Below are 18,132 nucleotides of genomic sequence, written 5' to 3'. Positions count from 1 at the left end.
ACAAACTTACAGAGATGAGTTCTGTTGTAGCTCCTTGCTAGTATTATTCATTTATTTATTTATTTATTTATTGATGAGTCATTAGTTATTTATCCATTCATATGATTTCTGTCTTTAGTAGAAGCATGAAGGGACTTAAAACTACAAGGCTTTGGCGATATCCAAAATTTTATATCAGATAATGTCCCGCCTAAGCCTACAAACTATGTTTTGTTATTATGTTTTAATAATCATCATAATAAACCAGCATTGCACTCCTCCACTAAGGCCCAACAGGCCCCTTTAATGCGATCAAGCCTAATCCTATCACTCTGAATGTTAAACCACCCATAACTGCTTAACAATAATTTAAGCTCAGCAGATCTACGACTGGTATCAAATTGTATTACTCATTTAATTCTCACTCATAGATACCAGCCACTTAAAAACGTCAGATTCTTTTTTTTCATCAAGATCCAAAGTGTCAAAAAAACGCCTCATCCCACAATTTTAAAGAAAGTCAAAAAAGAATTCTGGATCCGTCCCTTTTATCTGGATCAAAAGTAAGTGGGGTTGATTCTGGGCCTCCATCCAAGTTTTGTGTAAACCTGTTCAGTAGTTTGGGTGTAATCCTGCTGACAAACAAACAAACACACTGACACAGGTGAAAACATAACCTCCTTGGCAGAATGTGATTACTCTTGTCATCAGCTGTTGTCAGGAACTAACCGAAGCGATCCCTGTCATCCACAGAAGCGATACAGGGCAGTGTATGACTACTCTGCCGCCGATGAGGACGAGGTGTCCTTCGTGGACGGGGACGTGATTGTAGACGTGCAGCAGATCGACGAGGGCTGGATGTACGGCTGCGTGGAGCGCACTGGCCAGCGGGGCATGCTGCCCGCCAACTATGTGGAGGCCATCTGAGTGAGAGGGAAAGAAAAAGAGGGAGAGAAAAAGGAGGAGGAGGAGGTAGAGAAAGGGAGGGAAAGAAGGAAAGGAAAAGCCCAGTGCCATCTCATCTTAACGCAGCTTTCTCTTGATTTTACTCTTGTTCCCTAACCTGTCCTGTGAGACCCTGAAACCCCACCCTCCCCCTTCTGCATCCCTGCTCTGCTCTCACTGTTCAGCTCCACCACAGACACCCTCAGCCTATCTGTCTGTCTGTCTGTCCTTCTCCGTCTGTCTGCCTGCCTGCCTCTCTGTCAGTTTGTCCGTGCTGTCTCTGTTTGGATGTCCTTCATCCTCTTTATCTTTTCCCCAGTCCCGTCTCTGCTCTCGTGCTGTCACAAGTGGAAATGAAAAGTCTTAAAAGATAATGGTTCATCGCAGTATGTCGGGGGTCACGCCGTGTCACACAGCTCCATCCTAGCTACAGCGCTAAGCAATCCTGACACAACATCATGCAGAAACGAAGACGAAATTATGTTTTTAAAAAAGCCCTTTTTCAACACAGCTGCAATGTTTTCTTTGGTGAAGTTTGAAGTGTGGGTTTTCTTTCTTTAATTTTGCAGCGTGATCTTGGCCAGACTGGAAACACAGTGTAGAAATCTCAGTCTTATCAGAACTATAAGCTTGAATGTGTTTGACTTGTGTACATTCCTTTAACCTCTAACCCTGTTGCACCAATCAGCCAGTTCTCAGTCTTTCCAGAGAGGTTTTTAATAGATTTATAGATGAAGACACACATCTCGCCACTCAAGAAGGCACCCTCTCGTTCAGCACTGCATTGCGGGTATCGTGAAAACTGGAAATTGTAGCCTAACTGAAGAGCACCTCCTGTCGTTGCCTTTCCCATGGCGTGTCGGATACAGGAGGGATCAGGGACAAGTTAGGGGACATTATCAGTCCATCTCTGGCCGCCACACTGAATACATCACCTCAGTCGGTGTGGATGTGCTGTATTTACACCCTTATTCCTGTGTTTTTGTAGCCTGAATGCCTTCAGTCCTGAGAGAATCACAAAGTTACGGTGATCAAGGATTGGAGAAAAGAGATGAGATGCTACAAAATCTCTATGAAAGAAAAACATTGAGAAAAGAGAAGGCCAAGCACAACTCTATATTGCAAATCTTTTTTTTTTTATTTTGAATTTATTCCACTGTTTTTGTGAGGAAACATTCCAGCCTTTTTTTTTCTTCTTCCATTTAATGTGAGAGACGTTGAATCCTTGGCTGTGGTAAATGTTGTTGTCGTTTTTTCTCATGCTGTTCCTCTTTTGCCTTTCTTGTTATTGTAAGATGCTTATTTTCAAAAACACAACAAAAAAAAGGATTAAAGTGTATTAAAATAAATAAACCAGCATATCAATTTATGAACCGAGAAGGAAGACTTGTGCAGTTGCAGTATTAGATCAGCTGTGGGATTAATCCAAAGCCTATAGTTTCTGGCCAGGCCTTTTTATGTTGTTGTTTAAAGGTTCACTATGTAGTTTTGAGAAAGAATTTTTAATCAGAGGAGAAAGATCTTCATTGATTTCTAAACAAACTAAATAAACAAACTGACCTTTGTTTTACTTGTTTGTATTTGCTGGACCCTGCCACCTTTCTGGCTTCAAACAGTGTGTTATTACCTCATTAAAGTTGCAAATATTAAAATTCTGACGTTGAATTTCTTCTCCAAGACTACATGGCGCCCCTTTAATATTCTGGGGCTACTAAGAGAGTAATGTGACAGAATGGCATTTAAAATAAATCATGAAAGAAACGTTTTATTCTTGCGCTTTGGTCACCTGTTTATCACTTCCAAAGCTCTGATTTTTTTTCTGGCAGGTGAATCCAAAAATTATCAACTATTTTTGATATTTGCAAATCTGCCAAAATGTACCTGCATTTGTTTGGTGGTTGGAAGTTTGGTTCATAAAATCAAGCATTTAAGTTGCTGGCTGTTACACAGAAATGCTGTATCATTCCTCCACTCAGCATACTGTATTTCTGTGAGGACCTTTATTTGATTTTAAACGTGATATTTGACCGTTTCTCAGTGGTGTAAATAATCCAATTGGCCCCTGACCATACATCCCCCCCCCTCCCCTTTTCTTGCTGTTTCATTCTCCTGTGATGCACTGTGACTGTCACAGACATGAGGGATCGGGGCGGTGTGTTTAAGGCGGGGCTGGGGGGAGCAAAAATGTTCAGCTTTATTAAAAAGAAACAAGGCTCTCACTATGTAGCTAGATGACATTGTACAATTGTATATGTATCATAAAAGGTAAGTTAGGGAAAATGTTTTTACAGGTCATGGTGCTCTGGGAAGTGGCTTGCCTGCAGATTAAAAGTGGTTCATATTTTTTGTGAAATGTGGCTGAGGGAGAAGTGTTATGATTTAAAAAGTGGACTCCTGGAAGAATCCTGTTTGGTGCAAGTCGGTGTTGAACATTCATAACATTTTGCAACTTTCTAATGTGAGGAAAACTGTCAGTGAATCAGAAAAAATCCACCTCGAACTGAGTGAATGAACACACTGTATGTACGCCTGTATTTTGCATTAACCTCTGTTTGACAACAGGACATTTGCAAAACAGATGCTGGATCGGAAGGCTGTTTTTAGAGCTCACGGTTGTGTTTCTCTTGAGGGTTTGGCTTGAAGTGAAGTGAGTGTTGTTCCTGGCTTCTGATGATGTTCGCTCAAATTTAATTTAATAACAAAGCTACTCACACTGGTGGTTCTCACTCGCGCCTCCATTTCCATCTTTTGTCTCGAGGGCGTCGATTTTGCCAGAAAAAGTGGCCAAAGACAGCCAGCGTTGTGTAACGAGTGTGGCTTAGGATGGATTTGTCGAGGGCAAAGTCAAATTTGAGCGTGTGATGATGTAAGTGTGCGAGGCCGCTGGGGCGACAGAGGGCAGCGATCTGATGCTCTAAATCTCCCCCGCTTCGAGGCAGGGCAAGTTGTTTGTCTGACCTGGATATTAGTCAGGAGTTAACCTCTTTGCGCCAAATGCCGCTCTTCTGCTCTGGCATCACTCATCTACTGAACCATAACATCATATCATAACCCTGTTTCCATTCAGTTTCTGTCTCGTATCCTGTCCACCAGTCTGCTCAGATCCCTCTATTCCTTCAGCCTTCATTGTAGGCTCCTGCGCTTCAGATGAATCACCCCCTGCTTCTATGATACTGGTTATATACTGTAGACTTTGCAGAGTGAACTCATGTAATCCACAATCGGGTTTAGCATTCAGACCGGTTTTGTGCATTTCATCTTAAGTTGTTTTTGTTTTTGATATAATTTTGTTATTTTTTAAATGCAAAAAAATAAAATAAAGATACCATATGCATATTGACATACACGTGTATTTAAAACTCATTCTGGATACATGCTCAGATTTAAGGACCTGATATCATCTCCTGTTGCCCTGTTACAGCACTTCAAATTGTACTTATGATTCTGCAGATTCAATAAAATGTCATTTTTTTCTCAGACTGTTGTTTGTGCTTCATCTTGTGTTGTTGTTACAGGATGATGTATGTTGATGGGTAAACCTGAAAGTTAGCACCACCCTAACTTTCAAATTTCCAGAACCCAATGAAAATCAGGCTCAACAGGTATCAGACAGATAGAAAACCTTTAGCTCCACACTGTACAAATATCTACTGATTAAATAAAACCACTGAATGTGATGTTACAGCCGGTGTAAAGTGTGGAAAATTTGCTAATTTAGAAAAATTATAAACGATAGAGTAATATAACATATTTGAAAATTTGATATACACAACCAGTCAAAAGTCTGGACACTTCCTTCTCATTCGATGGTTTTTCGTTATTTCTTTTATTTTCTACATTGTAGATCAATACTGAAGACATCCAAACTACGAAGGAACACATGGAATTATGCAGTAAACAAAAAAGTGTTAACAGAATATGATTTATATTTTATATTATTCAAAGTAGCTTTTTGCTTTGATGACAGATTTGCACACTTCTGGCATTCTCTCAATCAGCTTCATGAGGTAGACACCTGGAATGGTTTTCCAACAGTCTTCAGGGAGTTCCCAGAGTTGCTGAGCACTTGTTGGCTGGAAAAACAAATGATGGTACCACTAACACAAACCAGATGGAATGGCATTATTCGTTCTGGACTTTCTGTAATTAATTTGATAACTGTAACCATTCAGCAACAACTTCTTAAGAGAATGACTGTTGCCATTTTTTTCCAGGGTCTCTTGGATGTTCAGGAGAAGTTAAAACCAGATCCAGTGCAAAATAAGCAATTGGTTGAGTTCAGAATACAGCAAAGAGCCTCAGGTTGGATTTGAACCAGTGGCCACTGCAGCAAGGACAAAACCTCTGTACATGGGACACACACCCTAACAACTGAGCTAATGGGCGTCTATGTTTACAAAATGTTTTAAATAAAACTCACTATTTTTCATGAAAACATGAAAGCATTGGCTGATTTTTTCAATAGCTTCCAGATCTTTTGATCGATTGACTCGAAATCGCTCCCAAGTGTGGTCCTATACTGGCTGAACAAGACACAGCAGTTTTTTTTATTGGATTTTGGTGGAATTTGTATTTTTGGTGAATATTTTAAAGAAAAGTCACAATTTTTCATGAAATCGTCAGCTGATTTTTTCAATAGCTTCCAGGTCGTTTGAGCGATTGACTCGAAATCGATCACACATGTCCTATGCTGGTGGAATGAGAGTCACCAGTTTTTATTGGATTTTAGTGGAATTTCTATTTTTCATGAATATTTTTTTTAAAAGTCACCATTTTTCATAAAAAAATCGGCCGATTTCTTCAATAGCTGCTGTCTCTCATTCCGCCACCACAGGACGACATGTGTGAGCGATTTCGAATCAATCGGTCCACCCCCTGACCATAACCCTAACCCCAGCCTTAAGCCAGTCTCCTGAAACATTGTCCCTTTTCACTAAAATATTCGCCAAAAATACAAATTCCACCCGAATCCAATGGGAACTGCTGTGTCTCATTCAGCCGGTATAGGACCACATTCGTGGCGAATTTGGAGTCAATCGGTCAAAAGACGATAGTAACCCTAACCCTAGCCACATAACCCTAACCCTAGCCCCATAACCCTAACCCTAACCCTAACCCTAACCCCAGCCTTGAGCCAGTCTCCTGAAACATTGTCCCTTTTCACTAAAATATTCGCCAAAAATACAAATTCCACCCGAATCCAATGGGAACTGCTGTGTCTCGTTCAGCCGGTATAGGACCACATTTGGGAGCGATTTCGAGTCAATCGGTCCAAAGACCTGGAAGCTATTGAAAAAATGGCCCAAGGTTTTCATGAAAAATGGCCACTTTTTTCTTTAAAATATTCACCAAAAATACAAATTCCACCGGAATCCAATAAAAACTGTTTTTTTGTCTTTCCGCCAGCACCGCCGACATTTGTGGTCAATTTGGAGTCAATCGGTCTAGCGGAACCACCCTAACCCTAACCCTAGCCCCATAACCCTAACCCTAACCCTAACCCCAGCCTTAAGCCAGTCTCCTGAAACACTGTCTCTTTTCACTAAAATATTCGCCAAAAATACAAATTCCACCGGAATCCAGTGGGGACTGCTGTGTCTCGTTCAGCCGGTATAGGACCACATTTGGGAGCGATTTCGAGTCAATCGGTCCAAAGACCTGGAAGCTATTGAAAAAATGGCCCGAGGTTTTCATGAAAAATGGCCACTTTTTTCTTTAAAATATTCACCAAAAATACAAATTCCACCGGAATCCAATGGGAACTGCTGTGCCTCGATCAGCCAGTAGAGGAGCACATTCGTGGCGAATTTGGAGTCAATCGGTCAAAAGACGACAGTAACCCTAACCCTAGCCACATAACCCTAACCCTAGCCCCATAACCCTAACCCTAACCCTAACCCCAGCCTTAAGCCAGTCTCCTGAAACACTGTCCCTTTTCACTAAAATATTCGCCAAAAATACAAATTCCACCGGAATCCAGTGGGAACTGCTGTGTCTCGTTCAGCCAGTATAGGAGCACATTTGGGAGCGATTTCGAGTCAATCGGTCCAAAGACCTGGAAGCTATTGAAAAAATGGGCCACTTTTTTCTTTAAAATATTCACCAAAAATACAAATTTCACCAGAATCCGATGTGGACAGCTGTGTCTCGTTCAGCCAGTATAGGAGCACATTTGGGAGCGATTTCGAGTCAATCGGTCCAAAGACATGGAAGCTATTGAAAAAATGGGCCACTTTTTTCTTTAAAATATTCACCAAAAATACCAATTTCACCGGAATCCGATGGGGACTGCTGTGTCTCATTCAGCGAGTAGAGGACCATGTTCGTGACAAATTTCGAGTCAATCAGTCAAAAGACGACCGTAACCCTAACCCTAGCTCCATAACCCTAACCCTAACCCTAACCCTAATGCCAGCCTTAAGGCAGTCTCATGAAACATTGTCTCTTTTCACTAAAATATTCACCAAAAATACAAATTTCACCGGAATCCGATGGGGACTGCTGTGTCTCGTTCAGCCAGTATAGGAGCACATTTGGGAGCGATTTCGAATCAATCGGTCCAAAGATCTGGAAGCTATTGAAAAAATGGGCCACTTTTTTCTTTAAAATATTCACCAAAAATACAAATTTCACCGGAATCCGATGGGGACTGCTGTGTCTCGTTCAGCCAGTATAGGAGCACATTTGGGAGCGATTTCGAGTCAATCGGTCCAAAGACATGGAAGCTATTGAAAAAATGGGCCACTTTTTTCTTTAAAATATTCACCAAAAATACCAATTTCACCGGAATCCGATGGGGACTGCTGTGTCTCATTCAGCGAGTAGAGGGCCATGTTCGTGACAAATTTCGAGTCAATCAGTCAAAAGACGACCGTAACCCTAACCCTAGCTCCATAACCCTAACCCTAACCCTAACCCTAATGCCAGCCTTAAGGCAGTCTCATGAAACATTGTCTCTTTTCACTAAAATATTCACCAAAAATACAAATTTCACCGGAATCCGATGGGGACTGCTGTGTCTCGTTCAGCCAGTATAGGAGCACATTTGGGAGCGATTTCGAATCAATCGGTCCAAAGATCTGGAAGCTATTGAAAAAATGGGCCACTTTTTTCTTTAAAATATTCACCAAAAATACAAATTTCACCGGAATCCGATGGGGACTGCTGTGTCTCGTTCAGCCAGTATAGGAGCACATTTGGGAGCGATTTCGAGTCAATCGGTCCAAAGACCTGGAAGCTATTGAAAAAATGGGCCACTATTTTCTCTAAAATATTCACCAAAAATACAAATTTCACCGGAATCCGATGGGGACTGCTGTGTCTCATTTAGCGAGTAGAGGACCACATTCGTGACGAATTTCGAGACAATCGGTCAAAAGACGACCGTAACCCTAACCCTAGCTCCATAACCCTAACCCTAACCCTAACCCTAATGCCAGCCTTAAGGCAGTCTCATGAAACATTGTCTCTTTTCACTAAAATATTCACCAAAAATACAAATTTCACCGGAATCCGATGGGGACTGCTGTGTCTCGTTCAGCCAGTATAGGAGCACATTTGGGAGCGATTTCGAGTCAATCAGTCCAAAGACCTGGAAGCTATTGAAAAATGGGCCACTTTTTTCTTTAAAATATTCACCAAAAATACAAATTTCACCGGAATCCGATGGGGACTGCTGTGTCTCGTTCAGCCAGTATAGGAGCACATTTGGGAGCGATTTCGAGTCAATCGGTCCAAAGACCTGGAAGCTATTGAAAAAAATGGGCCACTTTTTTCTTTAAAATATTCACCAAAAATACAAATTTCACCGGAATCCGATGGGGACTGCTGTGTCTCGTTCAGCCAGTATAGGAGCACATTTGGGAGCGATTTCGAGTCAATCGGTCCAAAGACCTGGAAGCTATTGAAAAAATGGGCCACTTTTTTCTTTAAAATATTCACCAAAAATACAAATTTCACCGGAATCCGATGGGGACTGCTGTGTCTCATTCAGCGAGTAGAGGACCACGTTCGTGACGAATTTCGAGTCAATCGGTCAAAAGACGACCGTAACCCTAACCCTAGCTCCATAACCCTAACCCTAACCCTAACCCTAATGCCAGCCTTAAGGCAGTCTCATGAAACATTGTCTCTTTTCACTAAAATATTCACCAAAAATACAAATTTCACCGGAATCCGATGGGGACTGCTGTGTCTCGTTCAGCCAGTATAGGAGCACATTTGGGAGCGATTTCGAGTCAATCGGTCCAAAGACCTGGAAGCTATTGAAAAAATGGGCCACTTTTTTCTCTAAAATATTCACCAAAAATACAAATTTCACCGGAATCCGATGGGGACTGCTGTGTCTCGTTCAGCCAGTATAGGAGCACATTTGGGAGCGATTTCGAGTCAATCGGTCCAAAGACCTGGAAGCTATTGAAAAAATGGGCCACTTTTTTCTCTAAAATATTCACCAAAAATACAAATTTCACCGGAATCCGATGGGGACTGCTGTGTCTCGTTCAGCCAGTATAGGAGCACATTTGGGAGCGATTTCGAGTCAATCGGTCCAAAGACCTGGAAGCTATTGAAAAAATGGGCCACTTTTTTCTTTAAAATATTCACCAAAAATACAAATTTCACCGGAATCCGATGGGGACTGCTGTGTCTCATTTAGCGAGTAGAGGACCACATTCGTGACGAATTTCGAGTCAATCGGTCAAAAGACGACCGTAACCCTAACCCTAGCTCCATAACCCTAACCCTAACCCTAACCCTAATGCCAGCCTTAAGGCAGTCTCATGAAACATTGTCTCTTTTCACTAAAATATTCACCAAAAATACAAATTTCACCGGAATCCGATGGGGACTGCTGTGTCTCGTTCAGCCAGTATAGGAGCACATTTGGGAGTGATTTCGAGTCAATCGGTCCAAAGACCTGGAAGCTATTGAAAAAATGGGCCACTTTTTTCTCTAAAATATTCACCAAAAATACAAATTTCACCGGAATCCAATGGGGACTGCTGTGTCTCGTTCAGCCAGTATAGGAGCACATTTGGGAGCGATTTCGAGTCAATCGGTCCAAAGACCTGGAAGCTATTGAAAAAATGGGCCACTTTTTTCTTTAAAATATTCACCAAAAATACAAATTTCACCGGAATCCGATGGGGACTGCTGTGTCTCATTCAGCGAGTAGAGGACCACGTTCGTGACGAATTTCGAGTCAATCGGTCAAAAGACGACCGTAACCCTAACCCTAGCTCCATAACCCTAACCCTAACCCTAACCCAAATGCCAGCCTTAAGGCAGTCTCATGAAACATTGTCTCTTTTCACTAAAATATTCACCAAAAATACAAATTTCACCGGAATCCGATGGGGACTGCTGTGTCTCGTTCAGCCAGTATAGGAGCACATTTGGGAGCGATTTCGAGTCAATCGGTCCAAAGACCTGGAAGCTATTGAAAAAATGGGCCACTTTTTTCTCTAAAATATTCACCAAAAATACAAATTTCACCGGAATCCGATGGGGACTGCTGTGTCTCGTTCAGCCAGTATAGGAGCACATTTGGGAGCGATTTCGAGTCAATCGGTCCAAAGACCTGGAAGCTATTGAAAAAATGGGCCACTTTTTTCTCTAAAATATTCACCAAAAATACAAATTTCACCGGAATCCGATGGGGACTGCTGTGTCTCATTTAGCGAGTAGAGGACCACATTCGTGACGAATTTCGAGTCAATCGGTCAAAAGACGACCGTAACCCTAACCCTAGCTCCATAACCCTAACCCTAACCCTAACCCTAATGCCAGCCTTAAGGCAGTCTCATGAAACATTGTCTCTTTTCACTAAAATATTCACCAAAAATACAAATTTCACCGGAATCCGATGGGGACTGCTGTGTCTCGTTCAGCCAGTATAGGAGCACATTTGGGAGTGATTTCGAGTCAATCGGTCCAAAGACCTGGAAGCTATTGAAAAAATGGGCCACTTTTTTCTCTAAAATATTCACCAAAAATACAAATTTCACCGGAATCCGATGGGGACTGCTGTGTCTCGTTCAGCCAGTATAGGAGCACATTTGGGAGCGATTTCGAGTCAATCGGTCCAAAGACCTGGAAGCTATTGAAAAAATGGGCCACTTTTTTCTCTAAAATATTCACCAAAAATACAAATTTCACCGGAATCCGATGGGGACTGCTGTGTCTCGTTCAGCCAGTATAGGAGCACATTTGGGAGCGATTTCGAGTCAATCGGTCCAAAGACCTGGAAGCTATTGAAAAAATGGGCCACTTTTTTCTTTAAAATATTCACCAAAAATACAAATTTCACCGGAATCCGATGGGGACTGCTGTGTCTCATTTAGCGAGTAGAGGACCACATTCGTGACGAATTTCGAGTCAATCGGTCAAAAGACGACCGTAACCCTAACCCTAGCTCCATAACCCTAACCCTAACCCTAACCCTAATGCCAGCCTTAAGGCAGTCTCATGAAACATTGTCTCTTTTCACTAAAATATTCACCAAAAATACAAATTTCACCGGAATCCGATGGGGACTGCTGTGTCTCGTTCAGCCAGTATAGGAGCACATTTGGGAGCGATTTCGAGTCAATCAGTCCAAAGACCTGGAAGCTATTGAAAAATGGGCCACTTTTTTCTTTAAAATATTCACCAAAAATACAAATTTCACCGGAATCCGATGGGGACTGCTGTGTCTCGTTCAGCCAGTATAGGAGCACATTTGGGAGCGATTTCGAGTCAATCGGTCCAAAGACCTGGAAGCTATTGAAAAAATGGGCCACTTTTTTCTTTAAAATATTCACCAAAAATACAAATTTCACCAGAATCCGATGGGGACTGCTGTGTCTCATTTAGCGAGTAGAGGACCACATTCGTGACGAATTTCGAGTCAATCGGTCAAAAGACGACCGTAACCCTAACCCTAGCTCCATAACCCTAACCCTAACCCTAACCCTAGCTCCATAACCGTAACCCTAACCCTAACCCTAATGCCAGCCTTAAGGCAGTCTCATGAAACATTGTCTCTTTTCACTAAAATATTCACCAAAAATACAAATTTCACCGGAATCCGATGGGGACTGCTGTGTCTCGTTCAGCCAGTATAGGAGCACATTTGGGAGCGATTTCGAGTCAATCAGTCCAAAGACCTGGAAGCTATTGAAAAATGGGCCACTTTTTTCTTTAAAATATTCACCAAAAATACAAATTTCACCGGAATCCGATGGGGACTGCTGTGTCTCGTTCAGCCAGTATAGGAGCACATTTGGGAGCGATTTCGAGTCAATCGGTCCAAAGACCTGGAAGCTATTGAAAAAATGGGCCACTTTTTTCTTTAAAATATTCACCAAAAATACAAATTTCACCGGAATCCGATGGGGACTGCTGTGTCTCATTCAGCGAGTAGAGGACCACATTCGTGACGAATTTCGAGTCAATCGGTCAAAAGACGACCGTAACCCTAACCCTAGCTCCATAACCCTAACCCTAACCCTAACCCTAATGCCAGCCTTAAGGCAGTCTCATGAAACATTGTCTCTTTTCACTAAAATATTCACCAAAAATACAAATTTCACCGGAATCCGATGGGGACTGCTGTGTCTCGTTCAGCCAGTATAGGAGCACATTTGGGAGCGATTTCGAGTCAATCGGTCCAAAGACCTGGAAGCTATTGAAAAAATGGGCCACTTTTTTCTCTAAAATATTCACCAAAAATACAAATTTCACCGGAATCCGATGGGGACTGCTGTGTCTCGTTCAGCCAGTATAGGAGCACATTTGGGAGCGATTTCGAGTCAATCGGTCCAAAGACCTGGAAGCTATTGAAAAAATGGGCCACTTTTTTCTTTAAAATATTCACCAAAAATACAAATTTCACCGGAATCCGATGGGGACTGCTGTGTCTCGTTTAGCGAGTAGAGGACCACATTCGTGACGAATTTCGAGTCAATCGGTCAAAAGACGACCGTAACCCTAACCCTAGCTCCATAACCCTAACCCTAACCCTAACCCTAATGCCAGCCTTAAGGCAGTCTCATGAAACATTGTCTCTTTTCACTAAAATATTCACCAAAAATACAAATTTCACCGGAATCCGATGGGGACTGCTGTGTCTCGTTCAGCCAGTATAGGAGCACATTTGGGAGTGATTTCGAGTCAATCGGTCCAAAGACCTGGAAGCTATTGAAAAAATGGGCCACTTTTTTCTCTAAAATATTCACCAAAAATACAAATTTCACCGGAATCCGATGGGGACTGCTGTGTCTCGTTCAGCCAGTATAGGAGCACATTTGGGAGCGATTTCGAGTCAATCGGTCCAAAGACCTGGAAGCTATTGAAAAAATGGGCCACTTTTTTCTCTAAAATATTCACCAAAAATACAAATTTCACCGGAATCCGATGGGGACTGCTGTGTCTCGTTCAGCCAGTATAGGAGCACATTTGGGAGCGATTTCGAGTCAATCGGTCCAAAGACCTGGAAGCTATTGAAAAAATGGGCCACTTTTTTCTTTAAAATATTCACCAAAAATACAAATTTCACCGGAATCCGATGGGGACTGCTGTGTCTCATTTAGCGAGTAGAGGACCACATTCGTGACGAATTTCGAGTCAATCGGTCAAAAGACGACCGTAACCCTAACCCTAGCTCCATAACCCTAACCCTAACCCTAACCCTAATGCCAGCCTTAAGGCAGTCTCATGAAACATTGTCTCTTTTCACTAAAATATTCACCAAAAATACAAATTTCACCGGAATCCGATGGGGACTGCTGTGTCTCGTTCAGCCAGTATAGGAGCACATTTGGGAGCGATTTCGAGTCAATCAGTCCAAAGACCTGGAAGCTATTGAAAAATGGGCCACTTTTTTCTTTAAAATATTCACCAAAAATACAAATTTCACCGGAATCCGATGGGGACTGCTGTGTCTCGTTCAGCCAGTATAGGAGCACATTTGGGAGCGATTTCGAGTCAATCGGTCCAAAGACCTGGAAGCTATTGAAAAAATGGGCCACTTTTTTCTTTAAAATATTCACCAAAAATACAAATTTCACCGGAATCCGATGGGGACTGCTGTGTCTCATTCAGCGAGTAGAGGACCACGTTCGTGACGAATTTCGAGTCAATCGGTCAAAAGACGACCGTAACCCTAACCCTAGCTCCATAACCCTAACCCTAACCCTAACCCTAATGCCAGCCTTAAGGCAGTCTCATGAAACATTGTCTCTTTTCACTAAAATATTCACCAAAAATACAAATTTCACCGGAATCCGATGGGGACTGCTGTGTCTCGTTCAGCCAGTATAGGAGCACATTTGGGAGCGATTTCGAGTCAATCGGTCCAAAGACCTGGAAGCTATTGAAAAAATGGGCCACTTTTTTCTCTAAAATATTCACCAAAAATACAAATTTCACCGGAATCCGATGGGGACTGCTGTGTCTCGTTCAGCCAGTATAGGAGCACATTTGGGAGCGATTTCGAGTCAATCGGTCCAAAGACCTGGAAGCTATTGAAAAAATGGGCCACTTTTTTCTTTAAAATATTCACCAAAAATACAAATTTCACCGGAATCCGATGGGGACTGCTGTGTCTCATTTAGCGAGTAGAGGACCACATTCGTGACGAATTTCGAGTCAATCGGTCAAAAGACGACCGTAACCCTAACCCTAGCTCCATAACCCTAACCCTAACCCTAACCCTAATGCCAGCCTTAAGGCAGTCTCATGAAACATTGTCTCTTTTCACTAAAATATTCACCAAAAATACAAATTTCACCGGAATCCGATGGGGACTGCTGTGTCTCGTTCAGCCAGTATAGGAGCACATTTGGGAGCGATTTCGAGTCAATCAGTCCAAAGACCTGGAAGCTATTGAAAAATGGGCCACTTTTTTCTTTAAAATATTCACCAAAAATACAAATTTCACCGGAATCCGATGGGGACTGCTGTGTCTCGTTCAGCCAGTATAGGAGCACATTTGGGAGCGATTTCGAGTCAATCGGTCCAAAGACCTGGAAGCTATTGAAAAAATGGGCCACTTTTTTCTTTAAAATATTCACCAAAAATACAAATTTCACCAGAATCCGATGGGGACTGCTGTGTCTCATTTAGCGAGTAGAGGACCACATTCGTGACGAATTTCGAGTCAATCGGTCAAAAGACGACCGTAACCCTAACCCTAGCTCCATAACCCTAACCCTAACCCTAACCCTAGCTCCATAACCGTAACCCTAACCCTAACCCTAATGCCAGCCTTAAGGCAGTCTCATGAAACATTGTCTCTTTTCACTAAAATATTCACCAAAAATACAAATTTCACCGGAATCCGATGGGGACTGCTGTGTCTCGTTCAGCCAGTATAGGAGCACATTTGGGAGCGATTTCGAGTCAATCAGTCCAAAGACCTGGAAGCTATTGAAAAATGGGCCACTTTTTTCTTTAAAATATTCACCAAAAATACAAATTTCACCGGAATCCGATGGGGACTGCTGTGTCTCGTTCAGCCAGTATAGGAGCACATTTGGGAGCGATTTCGAGTCAATCGGTCCAAAGACCTGGAAGCTATTGAAAAAATGGGCCACTTTTTTCTTTAAAATATTCACCAAAAATACAAATTTCACCGGAATCCGATGGGGACTGCTGTGTCTCATTCAGCGAGTAGAGGACCACATTCGTGACGAATTTCGAGTCAATCGGTCAAAAGACGACCGTAACCCTAACCCTAGCTCCATAACCCTAACCCTAACCCTAACCCTAATGCCAGCCTTAAGGCAGTCTCATGAAACATTGTCTCTTTTCACTAAAATATTCACCAAAAATACAAATTTCACCGGAATCCGATGGGGACTGCTGTGTCTCGTTCAGCCAGTATAGGAGCACATTTGGGAGCGATTTCGAGTCAATCGGTCCAAAGACCTGGAAGCTATTGAAAAAATGGGCCACTTTTTTCTCTAAAATATTCACCAAAAATACAAATTTCACCGGAATCCGATGGGGACTGCTGTGTCTCGTTCAGCCAGTATAGGAGCACATTTGGGAGCGATTTCGAGTCAATCGGTCCAAAGACCTGGAAGCTATTGAAAAAATGGGCCACTTTTTTCTTTAAAATATTCACCAAAAATACAAATTTCACCGGAATCCGATGGGGACTGCTGTGTCTCATTTAGCGAGTAGAGGACCACATTCGTGACGAATTTCGAGTCAATCGGTCAAAAGACGACCGTAACCCTAACCCTAGCTCCATAACCCTAACCCTAACCCTAACCCTAATGCCAGCCTTAAGGCAGTCTCATGAAACATTGTCTCTTTTCACTAAAATATTCACCAAAAATACAAATTTCACCGGAATCCGATGGGGACTGCTGTGTCTCGTTCAGCCAGTATAGGAGCACATTTGGGAGTGATTTCGAGTCAATCGGTCCAAAGACCTGGAAGCTATTGAAAAAATGGGCCACTTTTTTCTCTAAAATATTCACCAAAAATACAAATTTCACCGGAATCCGATGGGGACTGCTGTGTCTCGTTCAGCCAGTATAGGAGCACATTTGGGAGCGATTTCGAGTCAATCGGTCCAAAGACCTGGAAGCTATTGAAAAAATGGGCCACTTTTTTCTCTAAAATATTCACCAAAAATACAAATTTCACCGGAATCCGATGGGGACTGCTGTGTCTCGTTCAGCCAGTATAGGAGCACATTTGGGAGCGATTTCGAGTCAATCGGTCCAAAGACCTGGAAGCTATTGAAAAAATGGGCCACTTTTTTCTTTAAAATATTCACCAAAAATACAAATTTCACCGGAATCCGATGGGGACTGCTGTGTCTCATTCAGCGAGTAGAGGACCACGTTCGTGACGAATTTCGAGTCAATCGGTCAAAAGACGACCGTAACCCTAACCCTAGCTCCATAACCCTAACCCTAACCCTAACCCTAATGCCAGCCTTAAGGCAGTCTCATGAAACATTGTCTCTTTTCACTAAAATATTCACCAAAAATACAAATTTCACCGGAATCCGATGGGGACTGCTGTGTCTCGTTCAGCCAGTATAGGAGCACATTTGGGAGTGATTTCGAGTCAATCGGTCCAAAGACCTGGAAGCTATTGAAAAAATGGGCCACTTTTTTCTCTAAAATATTCACCAAAAATACAAATTTCACCGGAATCCGATGGGGACTGCTGTGTCTCGTTCAGCCAGTATAGGAGCACATTTGGGAGCGATTTCGAGTCAATCGGTCCAAAGACCTGGAAGCTATTGAAAAAATGGGCCACTTTTTTCTCTAAAATATTCACCAAAAATACAAATTTCACCGGAATCCGATGGGGACTGCTGTGTCTCGTTCAGCCAGTATAGGAGCACATTTGGGAGCGATTTCGAGTCAATCGGTCCAAAGACCTGGAAGCTATTGAAAAAATGGGCCACTTTTTTCTTTAAAATATTCACCAAAAATACAAATTTCACCAGAATCCGATGGGGACTGCTGTGTCTCATTTAGCGAGTAGAGGACCACATTCGTGACGAATTTCGAGTCAATCGGTCAAAAGACGACCGTAACCCTAACCCTAGCTCCATAACCCTAACCCTAACCCTAACCCTAGCTCCATAACCGTAACCCTAACCCTAACCCTAATGCCAGCCTTAAGGCAGTCTCATGAAACATTGTCTCTTTTCACTAAAATATTCACCAAAAATACAAATTTCACCGGAATCCGATGGGGACTGCTGTGTCTCGTTCAGCCAGTATAGGAGCACATTTGGGAGCGATTTCGAGTCAATCGGTCCAAAGACCTGGAAGCTATTGAAAAAATGGGCCACTTTTTTCTTTAAAATATTCACCAAAAATACAAATTTCACCGGAATCCGATGGGGACTGCTGTGTCTCGTTCAGCCAGTATAGGAGCACATTTGGGAGCGATTTCGAGTCAATCGGTCCAAAGACCTGGAAGCTATTGAAAAAATGGGCCACTTTTTTCTTTAAAATATTCACCAAAAATACACATTTCACCGGAATCCGATGGGGACTGCTGTGTCTCATTCAGCGAGTAGAGGACCACGTTCGTGACGAATTTCGAGTCAATCGGTCAAAAGACGACCGTAACCCTAACCCTAGCTCCATAACCCTAACCCTAACCCTAACCCTAATGCCAGCCTTAAGGCAGTCTCATGAAACATTGTCTCTTTTCACTAAAATATTCACCAAAAATACAAATTTCACC

General features: G+C 42.4%; 1 protein-coding gene across 2 annotated transcripts in view; it reads left to right on the top strand.

The window, feature by feature from the left end:
• Positions 1 to 4,401, top strand: part of lasp1 (LIM and SH3 protein 1) — a 31,090-nt gene extending 26,689 nt beyond the window's left edge. Inside the window, exon 7 of one of the 2 annotated variants that reach the window (XM_073493880.1) lies at positions 733 to 4,401. In XM_073493880.1, coding sequence (XP_073349981.1) covers positions 733 to 906 — 174 coding nt within the window. In that variant the 3' untranslated portion in view covers positions 907 to 4,401. The remainder of the gene's footprint in view (positions 1 to 732) is intronic. The other variant, XM_073493881.1, reaches the window with a different exon arrangement.
• Positions 4,402 to 18,132: the final 13,731 nt, after the last annotated feature.

This window comes from Pagrus major, chromosome 23 (genome assembly GCF_040436345.1).
Source record: "Pagrus major chromosome 23, Pma_NU_1.0".
Lineage (NCBI taxonomy): Eukaryota > Metazoa > Chordata > Actinopteri > Spariformes > Sparidae > Pagrus > Pagrus major.
Note: the sequence above shows the minus strand (reverse complement) of the source record. Positions and strands in the feature narration are given on the sequence as shown.